We start from the raw sequence: 26,540 nt of genomic DNA, 5'->3' as shown, positions 1-26,540 counted from the left end.
TTATTTTTAGTTACATGACTAAGTGAGTATTTTTATTTTAAAATGTGACATCAACAAAATTGAAAAGAAAATTTAACAATGTCAACAATTGGACTTGATTTTCAAAACTGAAAAGTAGAGACTAAATTCTTAAAAATAAAAGTGCGGAGACTAAATTGCAAATTTGTGAAGAATACGTAGACCTATGACATATTTTAACATTTATAATATATTTATAATTGTAATAAATATTTATTATTAAAATATTAATATTGAATATTTTCAATGTGAAGAATATTATTTAAAAATTGATTATTAAAATAAAATTGAAATTTTAGATAATTTATTAAAATAATAAATTATATAACCAGATAGTCCTAATGATCAGAGGATCGAGTGGACGGAAGTCGTAATTTGAAAAGTAAAATTTGATAACATAAATTTGATTTGTTTGAAAATTAAATTTTTTGAATAGTTTGAAAAACTTAAATTCTAAAAGCTAGAAAGTTTGGAGAACCAAATTTTTTATCTTTGTATGGAGTGTTTGAAGTCGTGTCCTTTTTTAAAAAAATGGGAGCCTTTTATAGAGGGCTCATGCCTCTTTACAACATTTTTATCTGGGGAATTCAATCCCTTACATTATTACAAAGATTGCATAATAGTTACTTTTCAGATTATTATTATAATTATTCTCTGATTATAACATTTTTGGCAGAGAACCTCTCCTAATCATTTTTGTCTTTGCTATGCAAGGGATCTCACTATTCATTCTTGGTTGCTTTTGCCAGTGAATCACTCTTGTTCATTTCTGTCTTTGCTCTGCAGGGAATCTCACTATTCATTTTTGGTTGCATTTGGCAGGGAATCACTCCTGTTCATTTTTGTCTTTGCTCTGTAGAGAATCTCCCTTGTTCATCTTTTGTTTTTGCGTTCATTCATCTATTGTCTTTGCAAAATTATCATCATTTTTTCTGGGTTCTAGTGATAGTTACTGAGGTGGTAATGTTTGTAAGATCCATTGTTTTGATTGAAGACGTTGAGGATTTCTCGTCTTCGGATCTAGAATCCATTGAGCTAAGCATTTCAGCCATGAGTTTTTTATATTCCTTCTTGGTCTTGGCTTGAGTTAACATTACATTAGCAGTCGATTTTGTTTGAAGGAATTTTGTTGTGGTTTAATTTGGGGCTGCAGACTTACATAATCTCGGATTCATGTTGAAAATTTTATCCAAATATTTTGAATCATATTTTTCATCATTAAATTTGTCGCACCATTTAGTTCTGAAGTATTGAACTATTAACGAAATTCCAACACATGGATCCTATTCATAAGAGTAATTCCAGGAAACAATCCAAAAAATGCACAATTTTGAGAAAAAAATAGATTGTTCTGTAGATGTGTTTGTGGTTCGATTCGAGCTAAAATTTGTCAAAGAATTTGGGTCATAAGTTTTGAATCTTTTCTGGTAAAATATCGAAAGATGATGGTCCATACTAGTTTTACCATTTTTGGAACCAATTTGGAAATTTGAATTAGGTACCATAGTTGAAATATATAAACCAATAATGTCTCATATGTTCATTGTTCATTAGGAATGCATTGTACCGGGCAATTTGGTAATCCTAATATGTGAAATATGGGTGGTGGTTTATATTGGTGGTGAATTTGGTTGGAAATTTCTTTGGAGAATTTGAGTTTTCACTCCAATCTTTTGGTCGAAGAATTTTAACTATTTGGGTTGTTTTGGGTTTATTATATAACTAAATATAAATAATTAAATATGTATGTTTAATAATATTGAAAATATAATATTTTATATTAATAATTTAATAATTTTAAATATTTTAAAATAAAAATAAAATTATTAACAATATAATAATATTAAACTTGATTTAATTTAATTTTTATATAAAATAAAATTATCTATAGAAGCTCTTTTTCAAAAAATGTCTTACGCTTTTGAAAATCGTAAGTCATTTACAAGAAAAGAGCTTATTTTCCATTGATCTTGTAAGTCATTTTCCTTAACCAAATTATTTTTATGAAACAAATATAGGAAAATGTAAAAAAATTCGTAAAACCTTTTATATGTAAACAAATGGACCCTAGGTAAAATTTTTTCTATAAAAGTACAACTAATTTATTTTAAACATGTAGCCATAAATAAATAAAATCGAGGCAAAATCAAAAATTATTTTTGAAAATCATAATTGAATTATAATTTTTTAAATGTAAATAGTAATTTTACAAAATTCGGAGGATCTGTGGCTCTCTTAAAGTCTCAAACATAGAAGCTTTTAATTAGTTCGATATTTGCTCTTGCAATTTAAATAAATTTATTATTTAAATTATAATTGTTTATTACATTTGTTGGAGATCGACCCGATTAAGTAATGAATAAGTAAAAATAGCAGAAGAGGATAAAAACTCCTCCAAAGAGGATAAAAACCACGGGCAAAGATAATTTTACTATAATGGCAAAAGAAACGAAGAGTACAAAAGATGGAGATGAAAAAAAACTAAAACCCCCAAAACCCGAAAACAAAGAATCCTTAAAACGTCAACACAAAATTCTCTAAATGTGTTATGAGTTCTAATCTAATGTGTGTATTTTCTAAGGTTGTAAAAAAACCTATTTATAGGCTAAATTCATATGTCAAATAATAATAAAATAATCTAAACTAATCAGTGTTTGATTGAAACAAATAAACAGAGTTTAATTAGAAGATTATTTCTCAAATTTGATTGAAATAGGAGTCATACTTAACAAATCTCCACCTTGACTCATATTTCTACAACGCCATCTTTGCCAAAGCCCGCCACAAGCCTATCTTGAACTATGCAGGGAATTAACTAAGTCGAATCTGTGCTTAGAAACTGGAAGACTTCTAGCCTTCAACTTGTACACTGCCAAATCAAAACTAACCCGGGTCTGATTTTCACGAACACATTGCCCTAACTTTTCAAAACCTGCATCCAAAAGAAAACCTCTCTTCAACGAAACAGTCATACATTTTTCCCTCCTATGACCAAGTTGTCTCCGCTCCAAACGAGTTGACTTCGACTCTGTAACGGACGAGGGACGTCCGATTTCACTGTTCACTGTAGAACCTTTCAGAATATAAAGACTGCCAGTTCTTTTACCTTTTAACAAAACGAGAGCTCCAAGAGATACTTTAATGCCGCTCGACTCGATTTGATTCTGCATTCTTTCAAGTCTAAAATACTCAATGAGATAAGATTCTTTCGTAATCAGGTACATACCTGACATCAAAGAGTGTCCTAATCGTCCCATCGTGTATCCTAATTTTAACAGTACCAATACCAATTACCTTACTAGATGAATCGTTTCTCATTTGCACAACTCCACCTTCAACCGAACTGTATGTGGAGAACCATTCTCTATTGGGACACATGTGGAAAGAACATCCTGAATCTAGGATCCACTTGGACGTGAGCTTGGAGTTATCGCTCGTTGACACTAAAAAAAAAATCATCACCACTTTCATCGGCCAAATTAGTGCCAGCTACATCTTCCTCGTTACTCTCAACAACTCTTTTATTTCGCAGTTTATAATCTGCTTTGACATGACCTAACTTTTTACAATAGCGACACCTTTTATCTTGTTTATTTGATGCTATCAAAATGGAAGCTTGCCTATCTGCCTTGCTATCCAAATGAAGCTCATTGTCGAGTTTGTCTTTACTCAACAAATGACCCTTCACATCTTCGAACGAGAGTTTGTCTCTGCCATAAATTAGGTTCTCCCTGAAAGACTTGTATGAAGGGGGTAAAGAGCACAATAACAGCATAGCTTGATCTTAATCATCAATATAAACCTCAACGTTCTTTAAATCATTTAAAAGAGTAATGAATTGACTGATGTGATCTCTAAGAAACTCACTTTCGTTCATGCGAAACGTAAATAGACGTTGTTTCAACACTAAACGGTTAGCCAGAGACTTAGTTACATAAAGAGTTTGTAACATTTTCCACAAGGCAGATGAGGTCTTCCCCATCAATACCTCTTACAATACCGTATTCGCGAGGCATAACTGGATTGCAGACAAAGCCTTTTCATCAAGCTCTTCCCATTCTGTTTTATTTAGATTCTCAGGCTTTTTCCCGGTAACAACCTTTTTCAAACCAGATTGAACTAGAATTGTCATCATCCGAACTTGTCACAGATTGAAATTTGTCTCACCATCGAACTTCTCAATTTCAAACCTTGTTGCTATCATATCTAAATGGGCTGATCTATAAAAAATGAACTAGCTCTGATACCACTTGTTGAAGATCGACCGGATTAAGCAAGGAACAAGTAAAAATAGCAAAAGAAATTAATAAATTGAACACACAAATTTAACGAGGAAAAACTCCTCCAAAGAGGATAAAAATCACGGGTAAAGATAATTTTACTATAATGGAAAAATAAACGAAGAGTACAAAATATGGAGATTAAAAAAAACTAAAACCCCGAAAACCCAAAAACAAAGAACCCTCAAAATATAAACACAAAATTATCTAAATGTGTTATGAGTTCTAATCTAATGAGTGTATTTTCTAATGTTGTAAAAGAGCCTATTTAGAGGCTAAAATTTTATTATTATTTGACATATGAATTTAGCCTATAAATAGGCTCTTTATAACCTTAGAAAATACACCAATTAGATTAGAACTCATAATACATTGAGAGAATTTTGTGTTTATGTTTTGAGGGTTATTTGTTTTCAGGTTTTCGGGGTTTTAGTTTTTTTTAATCTCCATCTTTTGTACTCTTTGTTTCTTTTTCTATTATAGTAAAATTATCTTTGCCTGTGGTTTTTATCCTCTTTGGAGGAGTTTTTCTACATTAAATTTGTGTGTTCAATTTATCAATTTCTTCTGCTATTTTTACTTGTTCCTTGCTTAATTGGGTCGATCTCCAACAACATTCATTTAATCTATTTTTTAATTTTAATATTTTTATTTGAATCCTTAACATTTGGTTCATTTGTCACTTAGTCATTCATAAATAAAATATTTTTTACCAATAAAAATATTAATGACCAAATTTTAAAAAAATAGTATACTGTAAAAAGGTAATCCTAAAGTCAGTCAAATGGTGATGAATTGTGAGTCAGTGACAATATGTGATAAGGAAATGCGGCTCTTTTACTAAGTTTCAAACAAAATTCACGTTAATGTTTTTTTTAAAACAAATTATAAGTAAATTTGTATGAGTTTAATTTAATTATTTGAAATAAAAAAGGTTTAAATGATAAATTTAACTAACCTTAAAAATATAAATTTTAAATAAGTTTAGTGATTTTTATGTTTAAAATCCTGCTTCCTTTTTCAAATTAAAAAGAAAATGCAATTTTGAAGGAAGGAAAGAAGAGAAATGGAGAAGAAGGAGATCATCAATCTCTCTTTTAATTCTTTTGATTTTCTTTTAACACTTTCTGGGATTTGACACTATTAATTCCATTTTTTTCAAAGAAACAAACTTGTTTGATTTGTTTATTTTGGTAATATACATTTGAAAGATCTGATCTTTCAGTTAATTTCCAAAACCAATATTGTTCAAAATTTAGGATTTTGGGTCTTTGGGTTTGTACAAATACGACCACAGACGATGTCGTACTCTTACCTTTTCAAGTACATTATCATTGGAGATACTGGTACGATTTTTTCTTCTTTTTTGAAATTGGATATCTGGGTCGTTTCTCATACGTTTTATGATTATCATCTGAATTTTCTGGGATTTTCTTTTTGTTGGCACTGTTAATTTCTTTGCTTGTAAGCTCGTCTTTGCCAATTAAATACCTAAAGGGTGCATTATCAGAATTTGTAATGTGATTAGGCCCTTGATTCCTATGTTTGAACAGAATCTAGCATCGAGTAATGGCTTTATTAAGCATCACAATGTGTTAGCATTGCCGAGACAATGAAGACTGGAATTGCATAACCAATGAAGCTCTCCTACTTTAAGCAAATTTGCATATTATATACTCATTTTGGCCATGTTTGCAATTCTGTGTGTTACTACATGCTACTTCAGCACAAGTATGTTCATTTTTGTTTCTGCAGGAGTTGGGAAATCATGTCTTCTTTTGCAATTCACCGACAAAAGATTCCAGCCCGTTCATGATTTAACCATTGGTGTTGAATTCGGAGCCAGGTTGATCGGCATTGACAACAACCCAATAAAGCTTCAAATCTGGGACACGGTTTGTTCTTTTAGCTTCTTAATGTTTTACTTTAAAGTTTCATCCCCTTTAATATGTCTGTAAGTGCTTTTGGACCCTTATTTGTATATTGAAAGTTCGGGATTTCTTATGTGTAGAATTATGGTACTGCTTAAGCCATTAAAATCTGAAACATATTTCTTTTGTGTTGTGGATGATGAATTTTGTTGGTTTTGTTTAGGCGGGCCAAGAGTCATTCAGATCCATTACAAGGTCTTACTACCGAGGCGCTGCCGGTGCACTTCTAGTTTATGATATTACTAGGTATATATTCTTTGGTTTAGGATCTCTTTAGTTAAGTCTATGAAGTTGCTTAAGCTTTAAGTAACCCATGTCTACATGAATATGTGATTAATAATCAGGAGGGAGACTTTCAATCACTTGACTAGCTGGTTGGAGGATGCAAGGCAACATGCAAATGCAAACATGACCGTTATGCTTATCGGCAACAAGTGCGATTTGGCTCATAGAAGGGCTGTGAGCACAGAGGAAGGTGAGCAGTTTGCCAAGGAACATGGCCTGGTCTTCATGGAAGCCTCAGCGAAAACGGCTCAAAATGTCGAAGAGGTGATATAAAAAAATAATTTCATATCGTACTTGAGATAACCCGTATAATTAAGGTTGTCGATGATATTCCTTTGCAGGCATTTATTAGCACGGCTGCCAAAATCTACAAGAAGATTCAGGATGGAGTTATTGACATATCTAATGAGGTTAGTTTTGTAATGCTTATAGTTACTTTGCAATTTCATTCTCTTTTCAAGTTTTAGGATAGTACATAAATTCCTGATTTGGTAAGAAATTGTTGGGTGTCGGAGAAGGTTAGCTTTTTACAAGGCAGCAATAATGGAATGGATGAATACTTGTTGAACCATTAATCTTCAGTTCATTTCTGCTTTGGTACAGTCTTGTGGTATAAAACTTGGACACCAAACCGGCGCTGGTTTATCAGGTGGTAGAGATGGTTCGGCTTCTCAGGCAGGCAGCTGCTGCGGCTGATTTCTTTTTCTCCAAGTTTTGAGACTCAACTGTTATGTGTTTTGGTTTCGGATTTATACATTTCTTTTAGTTTTGCTGTTGGATTACGAGATTTCTTGTCGATGGTACAACTCTTTCTTACCTTAAATGAGAGGATAAATATACTTCAGCGGACGCGAATTCACGTCTTCCTATCTGATAATAATACTGATACCAATCGAGTTAAGACTTAATAAATAAATTAAACAAAATCAAAATGCGGTCAAAATTATTTGATTAATTTTTTAAAAATAAATGTATTTGAGCTAAATAAATAATCTTAAATTCTTTATTCTTTATACAAGCAAGCATAAGAAAAGTGATCAATTTTATATAAAAAAAAACTATCAACTTACATGATTTAATGCTCCTTCCCCACAACTGTTTACAAAAAGTGGTCCAGTAGATTGGATGAATTGAGTTGGGAAATTTGGTTTTCTCATTAGATTCGATGAACTGAGCATTTCATGAATTTGGGTTAGTCTATTGTCACGACCTGGACTTTAATCAACCAAATCAAGCAATTTTATTGGATAATTCGTTTTTAAGTTGTTTAAGTCAACCTAAAATACTCAAAAGTCTCAAACCGATCTTCTCAAGGAAACATTTTTCTTTTTACATTACAATTTTGGAGGGATGAATTACACTATATTTTTCTTCACCATCCGTATAAATTTTTAAACACTCAAAAAACACTATATCTTTTACTTATATAATATTTTTTGTCAAACTTACATCATATTTTAATAATTAATTTTATATATCTAATATTATTAAATTTACAACATATTATTAACTCTCTTTATAATAATTACATTTGTCTATCAAAATTTTGATGTTACAGAATGATGGTTATTATACACCTACAAAAATTGAAGTAACAGGCAATGAGTCAAAGTTGACTTCAAAGGTCAAATGTATTGGATCTAGTGCCCTCAATGTAATATATTCGTTTGTATACTTATATTTTTTTGAACATATGGATTTAATAAAATTATTAGCTCACTAGTTATCTAATGTTTAACTAATACTAAGCGGTATTACGTGGTCAAATCGTAATACAGAAAGATAGCTTATATTAGTAGATGAACCTAAACATGTCATTAATCTAATTGGAAAATGAGAAAACCAATTGAAAGACTAACATGTCGTCTATCAAGTCTAATTGGGGAGATGTTTTTGTCTTGAGCATTGGAGCGGATGACTCCCAGAAGATAAAGACATAGATGTGACTGACTAGACCGACAGTATATCGAATAGGACCCAAGTAGGTAGATCCTGAATTCGTTTATGGATTTATTCGCTTGTGACGTTCATAATGTGACATACCTTAATCCTGAGTGGATGATAGACTATATATGCGTGACTCACATACTTTGATGTAAGTAAAAGCCTGAGTTCAAATAGATAAAGAATCGAAAGCTAGTGCGTTGGGTATACGACTTTTGCAGTATGTAGCATGACCTTCCACAATTCGATGTGGAAAATGAAGGTCTTTCCGGCGCTTAACAAGCTTGTTTTCTAGTGTTTTTATATGTTTTTATTTCGATTTTGATTTTTTTTACTTAGGTTTAATTTTGGTAAAATAAGCGTTTTTATGTAGTTTTTAGTGTTTTGATGACAAGTAAGGCCAACTCAGGCCTCAGGTATGACTAACGGGTTATTTGAGTGTGTAAGGCATTAATTTGGGCATAAGTATGCAAGGAACAACGATCGCGTCGCGACATCAACATCCAACGTCGCGACATTGAACTTCGAAGCATTAAGGGCTGAAAACAGAGTTGATGTCGCGACATGGGGGTCTTGGCGTCGCGACGTCGTGATGTAAACATGATTAGATGATGACACCAGCAGTCGCATGAACAGAATTTTAAAGCTATAATTTGTTTATTAAACCAGAGGTATTTTAGGAATAAATTACCCTAAGGTAGCCCTAATCTGTGCCTATATAAACACTCTTATAATCCCATTAAAAAAGGGTTGAAAATTAGGCCTTTTTTCATATTTAAATAGTTTTCTTTGTATTTTTATTTTATATTCGCTTAGTTGGGATTTTCCTTGTTCCGATGTGAAGACGATCGCGAGCGAAGATTGCTTTGGAACCGTGTATATATTTATTCAAGAGCTTTCTCCTACTTCTTATTCTTTTATATATATATTTTCATTAGCCTGATCAACTGATGTTTATAGAATATTAGAATAAGTTGTGCGTATTTTATATCTAGCATGTTTCGGTTATGGATCTGATTTATTAATTAAGTAATTATTTACCTAAAATTGAGAGTTTATTCAAGAGTACTTAGTATATTAGGGAGTGACGCCCCTAATAGAATATCGAGACAGGTGAGACCGAAAGGGGGTAGTCTGTCGAGTATAACTTGTGCCAAGCAGTGAGATCAAGAGGGTATTCCTAGCTGAGGATGGTAAACAACTCTTTTGAGGGTAATTAATGACTTAGTTGTTAATTAGGGATTTAATCGATTATAGGTCGAGAGCTCGCATTGTCAACACTAGGAATAAGAAATTCCATTAGCTTAGTTTAGGTTAATTAATTTAATTAGTTTAATAAATACTTTAATTTGAAATCGCACTACTAATTCGGAACTCGATTAGATTAGTACTTATTTTCTGTAATTAATTTAATAAGAAATTTATCTATTCTATAATCCCTTGGGTACGATCCTTGGAATATTTTCCAAGTGTTTCGTTGTAAACAAACTATATTACAATTTGACCCGTATACTTGCAGACAACGCTGCTTAGTTTTTTTTTTTTATCTTTTTGCTACAATATTTCTAGTCCAGACGTTGTCAAGTTATTGGTGTCGTTGTTGGGGATTGCAATGGTGAAATTTGTTATTAATTTAATTGCTTTGTAAAATAATACTAGTTGAAAGATAAACGAGTTAGATAGAGTGTTAATTTTTTTTATTTTCATTATTTTTTCTATTTTTATTTATTTAAATATTTTTAGATACATTGTCGACTATTTAATTTAATCATGAATGCAGTTGATTATGAATTTAATGATAATAGCAGTTGGGATGAGGAATGCAAAATGACCGCATGGTACTATGATGACATATACGAGGAATGATTTTACGAAGAATGGGAGATTGATGAGAACCGTAGATTGCTCATGATGGTGTTGCAACACGGAAACGAAGCAATGACTCCATTAGATGAGGTCGTGCATCGTGTTTCCAACTCTGATCGCGAAGGCCCATGTGTTGCTATCAACCATCTTGAACCAGATTGTACAAAACCGTTTGATGAAAATAGTAACAAAGCATCAAATAGGATGAACGGAACCTCGACAAAGAAATGGAGTTATGCTGAAAAATACCATATGTTTGAATATTCAATTCAACAGGAATTGGATTTAATTATGGATGACGATATATATAGGCAGTTGTATGAGCAACATATGAGAGACTTTTGGGTCTTTCGCATATCAGATCCAATTATAAGTATTTCTGGACTTGTAACCTAGTACTTAATAATTCAATCTAACCCAATATATATTTTCTATTTCCCAAAATAAACACCATAAATTAATTTAAATAAATTAATTTCCCAATTAAATAATTTTCTCAACCCAATTCTAATTCGTTAAAATCATGACGACTTTACCGTAAAAGAGTCTATGAGAAAATATATTTAATATTTATACATTCAATGATTCACAATGACCAATTAATTTAATTCCATTTTCGAACTTCAACTATTTAATTAATCAATTAAATAATAATTTGACAAACTATAAATTAATTTTCAGGCCATTTCCATTTAGAGAAAACCATGTTCATTTTCAAATGTTTCTCATTTCTCTAAGTTTACCATTTCTATCCATTTCTGTTCATTTGATTCAACATGCAATTCATTTCTGGTTTCAACGAGCTACCGGGGGGGGACTGATTAGACATATGCGATTAAGACTTAAATGATTTATAATTAAATTCTAACTTTTAGCCTATTAATTATAAACTCATTTACTCACGAAGTCATTCCACTATAGTATTGTGACTGAGCTCTCCTTATTGACATACCATTACGAAAGCAACTTGATCAATGCTCGTGCAATGACCTTGTCATAAGTGTGTTACCATAATAGGACACCCTTAATCTCTTTGAGATAAATCTGTTCTCCCAATATGATTCTATTTCACCTCATGGTAATCATTACATCTTCCTTCATGAAAAGCCAATTACTATCAAATAGTAATCAAGTCATTCCTCACAAAGACGAATGACTTGTGACCATGTTTACTGTTCATCTATCATGTAATGCTAATGAGAGGATATCATTTGTCCATATCTTGGACTATGAATTCCACTATTGTGAATGGTGCTACATACTTCAAAAGTCGTATACCCAATGCACTAGCTTTTGGTTCCTATATATTTGAACTCAGACTTTTACTTACATTAAAGTATATGAGTCATGCATACATAATCTACCATCCACTCAGGTTTAAGGTATGTTATACTTTGAATGTCACAAGTGAATAAATTCATAAACAAATTCATCATCTATTTTTCTTTGGTTTAGTCCGATTTACTGTCAATCTAGTCAGTCACATCTATTTCTCTATCTTTTGGGAGTGATCCGCTTCGATGCCCAAAATAAGACATCTCCACAATTGGACTTAATAGATGGTAAATTAGCCTTTCAATTAGTTTGCTCATTTTCAATTAGACTAATGATATATTTAGGTTCATCTACTAATATAAGTTGTCTTTTAGTATTATGATCCGACCACGTAATACCACTTGCTATTAGTTAAATATTAGACAACCAATGAACTAATATTTACTTCTATTTTGCTTTACATGCAAAAACCACATGAGGACAATATACAAAGGGTATTAATGTAATTCTTGAATAATTTTATTAACCAATCTGTTCAAAAAATTACAAATGTATATAGACGAAAATCCTACACTTAGGGCATCAGATCCAACACTATACGTGACTCATATACTTTGATTTAAGTAAAAGTCTGAGTTCAAATAGGTAAGGAATCAAAAGCTGATGCATTGGATATACGACTTCTGTTGTTTGTAGCACCATTCACAATAGTGGAATTCATAACTCAACTAATGGGTAAATGTTATCCTCTCATTGACATTACATGATAAATGAAAAGTAATTGTGGCCACGAGTCATTTGTCTTTTTGGTAAATGACTTGATTACTATTTGATAGTAATTGACTTCTCATTGTAGAATAAATTTATCCCAAAGTGATTAAGGATATCTTATAAGAATAACACACTTATGGCAAGGTCATTGGATGAGCACTAATCGAGTTGCTTTCGTAATGGTATGTTGTTGGGAAGAACTCAATCACGATACTATAATGAAATGACTTCGTGACTAAGTTTATAATTAATAAACGAAAAGCTAGAACTTAAATATAAATTATTTGAGCCTTAATTACATATATCCAATCGTTCCCTTCACTAGCTCGTTGAAACCAAAAATAAATTGCATGTAGAACCAAATGAACAGAAATAGATGGAAATGGTGAAGTCAAATAAATGTGCCGCATTGATAAATGGATGCGTTAGATATGACTAAAGAATTAATTTAAGATTTTCAAATTATTATTTAATTAATTATAATTAAATAATTGAAGTTCAAAAATTAAATTAAATTAATTAGCCATTGTGAGTTTATTGAATATGGAAATTAAATATATTTTCTCATGGATTCTTTTACAAGTAAAATTGTCATGATTTGAACGAAATTAAAATTGAGTTGAGAAAATTATTTGGGAATTTTATTTAGTTAATTTGACTAATTAAATAAATAATATTTATTTTGGAAATAACCATGTATTGGGTTAGATTAAATTATAAAATGTTGAGTTAAAATTAGGAAGCATATATAATTAGACCCAATACAGAGAGGTCCATTCTACTTAAAGTAGAATATTATTTTCTATTAAATAAATATTACTTGCGTTTTACTAATTCAACTATGATTCTCTTATATTTTTCTATAAATAGATGACATTGGTAGAACTGTTTACAAAAATTTCATATAAGTTTGATATATTGTTATTTTGCTAGAAAGTGGTGAGAATGTATTTTCTAAGAATAAATTCTATTTGTTGGGAATTACAATTCTAACAGTTTCTATTGAGAGAGAATTATTTTTCTATGGAAACTAATAAATTGTTTTTGGGTTTGTGTTTGGTTCGTGATTGTTCGAGCCCACATTCAAAGTAATTCGTAGTACGAGAATGATGGAGAAGAATATTGTTCGGTTGAAAGCCAAAAACATCTAATATCCATCTCACACAAAGTACAAGTACTTCTAGAAAAAATGTTTATTACTATAAATATTACAACCGATTCGATTTTTAAAATTTTTAACTTTTGGTTCTGACTGAAAACTATTTTTCTAAACTGGATTTTTCCAAGAAGAGATTGTGGTTTCTAACCTCAATTGATACAACTTCCATTGGTTTTCCTATGTTTTATACATCATTACATGCATATTTAAAAATTTAAAAATATTTTTATGACTATGGTTTTAACATACACTAACTATGTAGATAGAGGCGTGAAATCCATAATACGAGTATCAAGCCAGAAACTCCTAAATTTGTCCTAATGCTCCAAATTTGTACAAAATGCAGTACTGCTTAATGGTTGATATCGTCGCCTCTTTCAATGGAAATTGATCCTAATAGACAGTCCACATGAATATGAAGAAGCATGAGTCATATACCTTGGGGGTTTGATAAAAAAATTTTCGAAAATTCAAGTGCATCCATTGCATATATGATGGAGATTGATATGCTGGAAGATCGTTCACTCTAACTCCGATGAAAATTGTGTTGTTTTTTTCTTCCCTAATTTCAACTCGTCTTCACTATAATCATTTGCGAATTTGCCAGATCGTTCAATAAAATTTTTGGTTAATGGCGACTTTGAGTTTGGAGATTGAATTCGAGTAGACATTGATAATAGAACATACAAATGTGTATCATAACTAAAACTGAATATGAATGGAAGATGTCTTGTAGTAGACTCTAATTGCATCACTGCCTTAGTATAGCCATTAAATATTAATTAAATTATAAGTCGAGTTGGAGTTTCATATTGCGCACCCACCATAGATGATATTTCTATTGGGATTCTAGATGAGCTTGGAACATTGGTTGCTTTGTATCTAAGTTGAATATCATCAAACTCAATGTATAGATCCAAGGTAAAAGGGGTAGATAGACGTCTTGACCTCCTTTGATTAAATAAAGTAATAACAATTTTAACCCCAAATACCTTTTGGTATACCCTATGTTTGACCTTGGGTGTGTAGCTTCATTGGTTTAAGAATATGAAATACAAAAACTCAACAATATCTAACTTTTAATTAATTACTATTTCAAATACTTCATAAAACCATTTGATAAAATGTATCATTAACATTAATAACACTTTAACAACAATATTACAAAATATATAATTAGTATTAAAAATAATAAATTATTTACAAATAGAAAAAGCTGCACGAATAATCTCAACTAATTTACGCTTCTAATTGTATTATTTTGATATAAATAAAAAAAAATCTTAAAACTATATATTTTAATTAAATAATGTGATCTCAGTTTACTAGGAAGATGACAGCCACCCAATTATTCTTCACTGCCGAAAATGATTTTTTTCTTATAAAATACAAAACTAAAAAGATTATGAAATCTCAGAAAAGCCCGTGAATAGCGACAGAAGCATTCTAAAATGAGCTAGTAAATTTACAGAGACATTAAGGGCAATTCCATTGCTGAATTCCTCGTCAATTTCAGATCTTTTTTTAAAGCTGCTGTTCCATCCTCATATCATTCCCGTAAACTTTCCCAACATGGCTGCTACAGCTGCTTTGAGATTGATTACTACTACTAAGTCCTCTTCCTCATCCAATGCTGCTTCAATTTCTCCCTCTAGCGGTATATTCTTGGCTCCTCGAACCTTGTCATTCTCGGCTTCTGCTCTATCAGGTGATAAGCTTGTTTCCAAAACTGTTACTTCTTCCCGGCAAATGAAACGAACTCCTTTCATCATTTCACCGAAAGCAGTTTCCGATTCTCAAAACTCTCAAACATGTTTGGACCCCGACGCTAGTAGAGTAAGCTTTATGTTTATCACTGTTTCTGACATGCTCAAAGATCTAAGCTTTTTTTTTTTTTTAAATATGCATTTTGATGAAAATGTGGGAAATTCTTTTTGTTTTTGGAAATTTTTGTGATTATTATTTTGGCAGAGTGTTTTGGGGATTATTTTGGGAGGTGGAGCAGGGACAAGGCTTTACCCACTAACAAAGAAGAGAGCTAAGCCGGCTGTTCCATTAGGAGCAAATTATAGGCTAATTGATATTCCGGTTAGCAATTGCTTGAACAGTAATGTATCAAAAATCTACGTTCTCACTCAGTTCAATTCTGCTTCTCTCAATCGTCACCTTTCCCGTGCATATGCTAGTAACATGGGTGGTTACAAGAACGAAGGGTTCGTCGAAGTTCTTGCAGCTCAGCAGAGTCCTGAGAACCCAAATTGGTTCCAGGTCTGTTGTTGATTATATCACTCAAATGGATTTTAAATTTGGTACTTCTTTGGGTTTTGATTTGCTAAAATTTGAGTTTGAATGTACAGGGGACAGCAGATGCGGTGAGGCAGTATTTATGGTTGTTTGAGGAGCATAATGTTTTGGAATTCTTGGTTCTTGCTGGGGACCATTTGTATAGAATGGACTATGAAAAGTTTATCCAGGCGCATAGAGAGACTGATGCTGATATCACTGTAGCTGCATTGCCCATGGATGAAAAACGGGCTACTGCTTTCGGTCTGATGAAGATTGATGAAGAAGGGCGTATAATTGAATTTGCTGAGAAACCGAAAGGGGACCAACTTAAAGCTATGAAGGTAGAATCTTTATTCGGATACGGATTTCATGCTGTTATTGTTTTTCTGGTTCTGAGTTTGATGGTGTTGTTTTAGGTTGATACAACAATTTTAGGTCTTGATGATGAGAGGGCAAAAGAGATGCCTTACATTGCTAGTATGGGCATATATGTTGTTAGTAAGAATGTGATGTTGGATCTTCTTAGAGAAAAGTTTCCGGGTGCCAATGATTTTGGAAGTGAAGTCATTCCCGGTGCTACTTCCATTGGGATGAGGGTAAGTATGCTTTTCATATATCCCTTCATCTTTATGGCTGTTACCTTTATCAAGCTCATTGTTAGAATTTTATGCATGATGGGATTCAACTATGTTGCCACATTGATCTTTTCTTCACTTCATGGAGAAATAGTTATACTTGTTCGGAATTCTAATTGCTTTTAAATCCATGTAGGTGCAAGCTTACCTGTATGATGGCTACTGGGAGGACATTGGTACCATTGAGGCATTTTATAATGCAAATCTGGGAATTACCAAAAAGCCAGTGCCAGATTTCAGGTTGTTTTAGTTCATCAATGCATTATTATTATGACTAGTTGATGATAAAATTAATTACCTTTATGGTTTTGATCTTTCTTCCTAGCTTCTATGACCGATCGTCTCCAATCTACACCCAGCCTCGATATTTGCCTCCATCCAAAATGCTTGATGCTGATGTTACAGATAGTGTTATTGGTGAGGGCTGTGTGATTAAGGTCAGTTCCTTGGGGCTATGTCAATATTCTGCCTATGGAAGTTAGACAATTGATGAGAGTTAATCATCATGGTATTTTGGTTAATTGCAGAACTGTAAAATTCACCATTCTGTTGTTGGTCTTCGATCTTGCATTTCTGAGGGCGCAATCATAGAAGATACCTTACTGATGGGAGCAGATTATTATGAGGTATAATGGCCTGAAAATAATTAGCTTTCTTTTATATTTGACACATACTATTGCCTCTGACAATATCTTCTCTTTTCCTTCGTCCAGACTGATGCTGACAGAAGGTTTCTTGCTGCAAAGGGAAGCGTTCCAATTGGTATTGGAAAGAATTCGCACATCAAGAGAGCCATTATTGACAAGAATGCTCGAATTGGTGACAATGTGAAGGTTGGTTTTTTTTTTTTTTTTTTTACCTTACATAAATTTAGTCATTTACTATGATTTTTTTGTGGTCTCAGCACAGTAGTTAAACCCTCAGGGAGAGATATGAGTTTCAGTCCCTAAATTCTCACTGGCACCTTGGTGCTGCTTTCTTCTGCATGGAACTTAGTCTAGCATAAAAATTCTTCTCCTCAGCTCTTTTCCTAGATTTAGCATAAAAATTCTTCTGAAGGCAATAGTACAAAGTTCTTAACTGAATGCCAACAAAAAACAAAGGGATTTATTGCAATAACAACTTCAAGAACATTTTATCCCATCTAAAAGATCTATTTTTATTAGATTTCCAAGGTTAAAACGTTGACAATGAATGTTGCATTTTTTTTTTCAGATCATTAATAGTGACAATGTGCAAGAAACTGCAAGGGAAACGGATGGATATTTCATAAAGAGTGGGATTGTGACAGTAATCAAGGATGCCTTAATTCCTAGTGGAACTGTAATCTAAGGAAGCTTACATTACCACTGCTTAAGGTACTGTTCCAATAGCCTCAAGAAAGTATGCAATTGCACATCTTCCACCTTTTCTTATATCTGATGTAATTTCCCATTGTGATGTATATTTTTAGGTAGTATAATAATATATTAAATAGAGAGAGGACCTTCGGAATTATGCTATAAAGTTCATGTTTCAGCTTAAATAAAATAACAACTTTATTCCATAATTTGTCTGCAAATTTTATGTTTTACCAGTGTTATTGTGCCTTTCGGAGTGGTTGCTTAGATAAGAGCTATCTTAAATGCAGGATTGGTATGGCCATGGAGAACATTCCAAAGATCATGCACTGCCGTTTAGCCCTTAATGCAAAAAAAAACTAGTGATATATGTATGCATGTATCTGATGGACTACAATTAATGTAAAACCCATCTTACAGGGATAAAGGGTTAGAATTTTGTACCTATGAAGAAGTATCTTTTATTATTATATATTGAAGATAGAAGGTGGAAGGGTCTTTACTATTATACAACAGCTTTAATCTTCGTTTTAAAAGGATTTAACTTCAAAAGGTGAAAGCCATATTTAGTAGAGAACAACAGATGGAGATTACCTGAATTAGTAGGGAATGCAATACGGATTTTGTTCTCGTTTTTCTCAGCTCTTAGGGGTTTGGCCATGGCTGCCATTAGGGTCTGGGGAATTCATACCTATCGGAGGAAATGGCCTCAATCTCCGACGGTATATATCACTCTTCAAACTGCCTGTTATGTGCACAAACCCAAAATTACAAGGACATACACCTGAGAATTCATTATTCTTTTTGTGATTGTATATTTTCATGTGTCAACGATAGTGTTTGACAAGGGGGTACCTTGGATAACTGAGAAGTGGGGAATTCTTGCTTCAACTAACACACACCCTGAATTCCCCGTTGATAAAAGTAGAGATGCCAGAAGCAGCGCAAAGATAAGTGGTGAGTTGTTATCTTTGGAGCACCTTTTCATTGTTTTCTTACTTACAATAGCAGCAGTAGTGTTCATGGTGTTTGATTGAAGCCTGGCTCAGTATTTATACATAACAGAAACCTCCCCCTTCACCTTGTTCAATGCCCATGAATTTTAAGCCTCGTTATTGAATTTAATGTCCATTAAATTAGCGCGTCTTGACTCATTGAAAACAAGGAAAGAGAAGAGAAAAAATGGCTAATTATTGACCCTTCCAATCTTGTTGGAAGTTTATGAAAATGTTGGTATATTGGTATGGGAAGCTTTAAAAAATTGATATGTGTCTCGTTTTTTTAAATATATATATTTTAATATTTTACTATTCTCCTATAAAATACTTATTAACCTCTAACTTTACTTGTGGAGTCTAAAACTTCTACTAAGTAATTCATACTTATTATGTGACATATACAACACTCAAGATTTAATGTAAAAGAGCCAAAATATTTTAGGTATTTTTTTTATATATTTAAAATATCTTTGAACTTTGTATGATATCTTGATAGTCAAGGTGTTCACTGTCTTAAATGCGGCTTGGGTTTAAATCACGCTAATTGTGTTATTGTTAGGGTTTTGCCCTCTTCTTGTAATTCACAAAAAAAAAGAAGTCTTTCATCCATTTTGTTATATATGAAAATTAATTTTTTTAAGGCTAGTTTAATTTTTTCCACCTTTATTTATCTACAATTAAATATTGACATAATAATTTTTTGACTTTCTAACTTTACAAAAAATTATTTATCTTCCATTAATTTTTTTACCTTTTAACCCTTAAAATTTATGTTTTTTTTGTCAAATCACCCCAAAATGAATGGAAAGATTAATATTTTTTAACTTTGTTGACATTGCATGTACATGGATTGTCACGTGGACATAAACATTTAATTAATTTTTAAAATTTAAAAATCAGAACAACATAAAAATTATTTTAAAATTAGATATCATTAAAATTATTAGAAAAAAATTTAAAAATCATAAAAATATTTTTAATATTTTTATTAATTAAATGTTAACGTTTTATATACCTTATAATTCACATGTATGTCATGGTAGCAAATTAAATAAACAAATAAATTTCTATCCATTTTAAGATGATTTGACAATTTAAGTGTTAAATAAGGTAAAAAATTAAATTAAGGGCTAAAATAATAAAGTTGGAGAGAAAAAATCATAAAGCATTTTAGCCTAGTTTAGTTTAGTTTTTATTTTCTATTAATTTTTTAGGTCTCCATCTGTTTCTAGGAAATAGAGACTATTTCGGTTTTATTTCCTTGAAAAATAAAAAAAATTGAAGAAATTTTATTTGATTGTAAACTTTAAAACGTTTTTGAAAAATGAAAATAAAAATACATGAAAATTAAAAAATAAAAATTGATTTCACTATTTTCACTAAAAAATTGTTTTTCATAATTTTCAGTTAAAATTTTAAAGTGGTCTTCCATTATAACTTTTAGGATGTGTTTGCTTCACGAAAAATGATTTCTGAAAAATATTTTCTGTATTTTTTATGTTTGGTTTATGAAAATAATTTGGTCAACAAAAATGATTTATAGGTAAATGAAAAATAAATTTATTTTCTTGTAAATTGACTTATCTTTTAAAAAGCGTAACATATTTTCTAGAAAAAGTTTTTTTATAAGTAATTAAAATTAACACGCTTAATATTATTATATTAGTAATAAAATTTTTTATTTTTAAAAAATATTAATATATTAATATAGAATATCATAGTGTTCAATATTATTAAACATACATGATTAATTATTTCCATTTATCCATCAAAAAAATTATTTCTACTTAAAAATATAATAAATTATTAATACTAGAAATCTTATCACACATATGTGTCATGGGGCTTAAACTTTAGTCTTGCAATCCGTTTAGCCTTAGGCAATTTCTTGGGTTCAAATTCGTCAAGTTGCCGTCGGGCTACTGTTGACCACTACCGTCGGCCACTGTTAACCACCGTTGTTGGCTCCTTACCATTAATAATCAACGTCGGACCATCGACAACCTCCTGTTGTCGAACCACCGTTTGTATTTTGCCGGTTTGGTTGGTTCGGGTTTGCGCTGTCTCAATCAGCCTGGATGCATCTCGGTTCCTTGGATTCCATCGAAAATTTTGATTGCATAAGCCCTGTGTTCGTTTTCGGCTCACATAATTTATTCTAATATAATAATTAAATAAATCCTACGTGGAGATGATAATTTACGATCTAATTTACATACCTGAAAAAGTAATAATAATTATATTTAATTTTTTAGGAATCACAATTTTGACAAAATTATTTTATCATATAAATAATAAAATAATAACATATATTCATTCACATACATATCCCTAAACATGTTGATAATTACAAGTGTTGTAGGCCAATTCTGCCCGGGCCCAAATCAAAACAATTACAACAGGCCCAAACGGCCCAAAACCCAAGCAAACCCTAAGCCTAGATCACAGCAGCCCAATTTCCCACGGCCAAATGGCCTAAAACAAAAAAAAAGGTCTGAAAACCCTAACCCTAGGTGCGCCGCACCTAGGGTCTTCTGATCGCCTTTTACCTACTGCCACCGCCACTTGCCCACTGGCACCATTGAGTACTTGCAAACAATAAAGAAAGAGCAGCAGAATAACAAAAATAGGCTATAAGAGCCGAAGCAAATGTAATAGCTAGGGGTTTTTTTATTGGAATAAAAAAAAAGAAAAAAAAAGAACAAAGATTCAAGAAATTAAAGGTCACTCTTTTTTTATTTTTGCTTTTGTTTCGTTTTATTTTTTTATTATTTCGAAATACTAAATAAAGTAAAAAGGGAGGTCTTTTCTTACCTTTTCGCTGACGCCAGAGTGCTTAGGGGGCAGAGGGCTGCATCGGAAAAAAATTGAAACTTTTGGACTCCCTGCCGCTGTGCACGGCGGCGCCGGCCCCAGCGACCGGCGGTTGGTGCGGTGGCTCTCGGCCGGACCATTGGCCGGATTGTTGGAGAGTAGGGAGAGAGAAGAGAGTGTTTTTGAAATTTTTTTTTGAAAAGAAAGGAAAAATGAAATATTTAGAAAATTTTTTGGTTTATATAGGTGCATGAAACGACGCCGTTTTGGCCCAACCCCCTAACGCCCAAAACAACGTCGTTTTGTGCCATCCAACCCGACCCGACCCGCTCCAGGCCAGGCATCGCGTGTTTTTAAACGGAAGGGCTAATTACACTTTCAGCCCTTCCGCTTTTAAATACTTTTACAATCGAGTGCCTTTTGTTTTTTTAAATTCACCCAGTAATTTATTTTGCTTTACAATATGGTTCCTTGAAGCTGTGCGTTTTGGAAGAGAAGAGAAAATTACTCTTTTAGTCTCTCCTTGTTATTCGCGCGTTCAAAGTAGTCCTTCCTTTTTATTTATTTTCAGATTTGACCCCAGATTTTGTTTTAAAATTCAATTTAACCCTTTTTTTTGTTATTTTGGTTATTTTATTAATAATATTAATAAATTTGATGTTATTATGATTATGATTATTATTATTATTATTATTATTATTATTATTATTATTATTATTATTATTATTATCATCATCATCATTAGTATTATCATTAGTATTATTATTATTATTATCATTAGTATTATTAGCATCATTAGTATTATTATTATTTTAAATTTTAAATATATTTGTCTTATTATATATTGATATTATTATTATTTACTTATTTATATCTTTTTATTTCAAACTTTATATATATATATATATACATAGACTTTTTATTATTTTATTTATTTTCGTTATTGTTATTATTGTCTTATTTGATATTTATTTATTTATGTGTTCATTATTATTTTGAAAAACGTTTTAGTCTTATTTGTTTATTTACTTATAATTGATTTGTCCTTTTATTTATCTTATTTTTGTTGTTGTTGCTCGTATTATTTATGCTTACATCATCGTATTCATTTTTGTTTTGTTACTCATATTGACACCGTGTTTCATTTTTTATTATTCCGTGTTAGATTAATTTTATTCAATGCATAAATATATTTTTTTGAATAAGCGAAATCTCGTGTTTGGATTCGAGAAGGTCGTACCCTAACTTACGGGGTTTTGATTTTCACAATAAATCTAAATACACGAATCTTTTCAAACTCAAGTTTTAAACGATCTCGAGAATTAAGAAGAGATCGTGTCCTAACTTACTGGGCATGATTCCATTTTTTTCAAGTTTTAAACGATCTCAGGAATTAAGAAAAGATCGTGTCCTAACTTACTGACATGATCCCTTTTTTTTCGAGATAGCTAAATATCTTTTAAATAAGTAAATTTTAGGCATTCATTCGCGCATCGGGAATCCAAGACATTGTGTCCTAACTTATTGGATATAATTCTCTTTCTCGATTAACGTGAAATATGCTATTTTTTCGAAAATTTTTAGCATTTCAATAAAGGATCATTTTTTTAAACTCTTCAAATTTTTCAATCTTCGACACTATGACACTAATTAATCAACTAGGTACCAATTTTGGGCATTACGAGGGTGCTAATCATTCCTCGTAAGTAACTGACTCCTGAACCCGTTTTTCTAAATTTCGTAGACCGAAATTATTGTTTTAATAAATCAAATCGTTTATTAAAATAATAACTTTTCGAGATAACCCGATCACACCTCATCAAAAAAGATTGGTGGCGACTCCCATACTCGTTTTTAGTTTCAAATCCAAGTCGACCCCATTTTCACAAAAAAAAAATGGTGTCAACAACAAGAATGTCACATCTTATCATAAATTAATCACACATGAATAAGAGAGAAAATTTCGGTATCAGTTTATACTATAAACATAACACAATCTGGCTTTGGTACCAATTGTTGGAAAAAATTTAGTTCGAAAATAGTTTTCTTGCACAGCAAAAAATTAAAATTTTGAAAATCGAGCCGGTTTGTGATATTTATAGCAATCAACTTTTCTTGAAATTGCATATGTGTTTTTGGCTAGAAAAATCTTTGCCGTTCCTGGCTTTTAATTGAACGACCTTCTCCGCTATTCTCATACCACAAATTGGTTCAAGCGTGGGCGCAAACAAATTTAAATCAAACACAAAACCAAAAATATTTTATTTACTTTCACTGAGAAAGTAAATCTCTTTCTGAATAGAAACCAGTAAAATTGTTATTCCCAGAAAATAAAATTTATTCTAGAAAATAAATTTCCACTTCTTTCTGGTAGAATAGCAATATCTCAAAGTCGTATATAAGTTATTGTTTTTAGCCCTACCGATGCATCTATTTATAGGGAGAGGAAGTGAAACTCTAGTTGAATTAGTAGAATGTATCTAATGTCTATTTAATAGAAAAACAATCTCCTAGTTGAACTAGGAGAGAGAGGGGCTAACAGGGTGTGCTTCTCCTCATATGTATTATGATGAGATTCAGGCCTCTCCTATATTGAGTTCAATTATATGTGCTTCCTAAACTATTGACCCAACACTTAATAATTGAATCCAACCCAGTGCATATTTTTTTTATTTCCCAAAATAAACATCATAAGTTAATTTAAATAAATAAATAAAATTTTTAATTAAATAATTTTATCAACCTGATTCTGATTCTATTAAAATCATGAAAATTTTACCGTAAAATAATCTATGAGAATATATTTAATTTTCTACATTCAACAAATTCACAATGACCAATTAATTTAATTCCATTTTTAAACTTCAATTAATTAATTAATAATTCGAAAAACTATAAATTAATTCTCAGGTCATTTTCATACTGAGTGAGAAAACCACATTCATTTCCAAATGTTTCTCATTTCTTTAACTTTATAGTTTCTATCAATTTTTGTTCATTTGATTCAACAAACAATTCATTTATGGTTTCAACGAACTAGCGGAGGGACGAGCTGGACACATGTGATTAGGGCTCAAACGATTTATAATTAAGTTTCAACTTTTTGTCTATTAATTATAAACTCATTTAGTCATGAAGTCATTCTACTATAGTATTGTGACTAAGCTTTCCTTAATAACATACCATTACGAAAGCAACTCGATCAGTTCTCGTCCAATGACCTTGTTATAAGTGTGTTCCTCTCATAGGATATTCTTAATTTTTTGGGATAAATCTGCTTTACCAATATGATTATATTTCATCTCACAGTAACCATTACATCTTCCTTCATGAAAAGTCAATTACTGAAACACCCCTAACCCATATCCGTCTCCGAAGTAGGGTTTCAGAGAATTACCGAAGTTTACCGATCAAACAGGCAGAATTCTCAAACATTTCATATCATCAAAACAAGTCATCAAAGCATCATTTTAATCCAAATTATAAACATACCAAACCAATAGTAAACTTATAACCTCATTTTCAATCCATTTACAAAATAACTATTATTTAGACACCTTAGGTACATGCCGGCACATTTCAAAAGGATAAACATCACCATGTTTGAGTTCAGGATCGTTGTTGGATGCTGAATCGACGATCAAAATTGTAGTACCTAATCTGCACACGGAAAACAAAACAGTACGCTGAGTAAAACTCAGTGGTATTTCTATAATCCAAATATTTAAAGACAAAACAATATAATAGACACAATTGAATATTTAAAGCCACATTTATTTATACAATAACATTAACCATTCAATACTTAAAACATAAATACATCATTTTATAACATATTCAATTCTCATCACTTGCTATATAATAGCTTTTCACAATTGGATCCACATATCATTTGAAACAATAACAATATCCAATATTCAAATTTCACATTAATATTCATTTCAATTCAAATAATCAATATATTCATAATATATATATGTATATATATATATCAATTTAATCCATTTAATCAACTTTTAATTCAATTGAATGTCAAAGTGTCGAATACTCACCTCAACACCCATATGCATTAAATAAAAAATATAACAATCAATAACTAGTTTCGGATTATAGAAATACAAACCATAAATTCTGAGCTATTCGATGTCGACTTTATCTTTCCCTTTTTAGTCGAGGATTCCGATACGAGGTTAGCTACAGAATTAAAACAATTAAAATTCATCAATACAACACAATTCAATTTCATATTGAAGATTTCAATTTTTACTCAATATTTGACTAATTTTCAATTTAGTCTCGGTAATTTAGTCCCTAAACCGAAACTAACTTTTTCTTTACAATTAATCCTATATTTTCATACAAATTTCACTTTAAACTAAATTTAACTCCCTATTTTCACTTAAATCCCTAAATTTCAAATTCTTCACAATTTAATCATTATTACTCAAAATTTACAATTTATTCTACAATTCAATCCCTTTTCATTTCTAACTTTTAAATCTATCAATTTAATCCTTAATACTAAAATTATTCAACATTAACAACATTTAAAAACTCAATAATTGCTAAAATTTCGACACAGGTCGGGTAGTACTTAACACCAAGATTCCAAAAACATAAAAATTACAAAAAAGGACTAAATTGACTAACCAAATAAACTTTGAACCTTAGAAGTCCCTATGCCCTTGCATTTCTTCTTTCTTTCTTTTCCTTTTTCTTTTCTTTCTTTCCTTTCTGTTTCGTTTTGGCTTGGCTTTTTTTTAATTCATTCATTTACTTAATTTGTTTTATCATATATTAGTTTATTATTATAATACAATATATATCCTTATTAATTAAGTAAACATATTTTATTATAATATATATGAAATTTATAAATATCTTACCTTATGCGGCCTCATTAAAAAACAATGGCATAATTGCTTCTTTAGTCCCTTT

General features: G+C 31.2%; 2 protein-coding genes across 2 annotated transcripts; both read left to right on the top strand.

Moving 5' to 3' along the window:
* The first annotated feature begins 5,378 nt into the window (after positions 1 to 5,378).
* Positions 5,379 to 7,351, top strand: LOC105803757 (ras-related protein RABB1c). Its single transcript, XM_012636156.2, has 6 exons — positions 5,379 to 5,644; positions 6,054 to 6,193; positions 6,393 to 6,475; positions 6,574 to 6,778; positions 6,856 to 6,924; positions 7,118 to 7,351. The coding sequence occupies exons 1-6, from the start codon at positions 5,599 to 5,601 to the stop codon at positions 7,208 to 7,210; spliced, it is 636 nt and encodes a 211-aa protein (XP_012491610.1). The 5' UTR covers positions 5,379 to 5,598; the 3' UTR covers positions 7,211 to 7,351.
* Positions 7,352 to 15,016: 7,665 nt separating this feature from the next.
* LOC105803769 (glucose-1-phosphate adenylyltransferase small subunit 2, chloroplastic) lies at positions 15,017 to 18,303 on the top strand. Its single transcript, XM_012636173.2, has 10 exons — positions 15,017 to 15,365; positions 15,501 to 15,797; positions 15,887 to 16,156; positions 16,232 to 16,411; positions 16,587 to 16,690; positions 16,776 to 16,887; positions 16,978 to 17,076; positions 17,164 to 17,283; positions 17,666 to 17,808; positions 18,081 to 18,303. Exons 1-9 carry the CDS (start codon positions 15,102 to 15,104, stop codon positions 17,780 to 17,782), a joined length of 1,563 nt encoding a protein of 520 aa, XP_012491627.1. The 5' UTR covers positions 15,017 to 15,101; the 3' UTR covers positions 17,783 to 17,808; positions 18,081 to 18,303.
* Positions 18,304 to 26,540: the final 8,237 nt, after the last annotated feature.

The sequence above is a fragment of the Gossypium raimondii genome, chromosome 7, assembly GCF_025698545.1.
Source record: "Gossypium raimondii isolate GPD5lz chromosome 7, ASM2569854v1, whole genome shotgun sequence".
NCBI lineage: Eukaryota > Viridiplantae > Streptophyta > Magnoliopsida > Malvales > Malvaceae > Gossypium > Gossypium raimondii.
The sequence above is the reverse complement of the archived record's forward strand: the minus strand, read 5'-3'. Positions and strand labels throughout refer to the sequence as shown.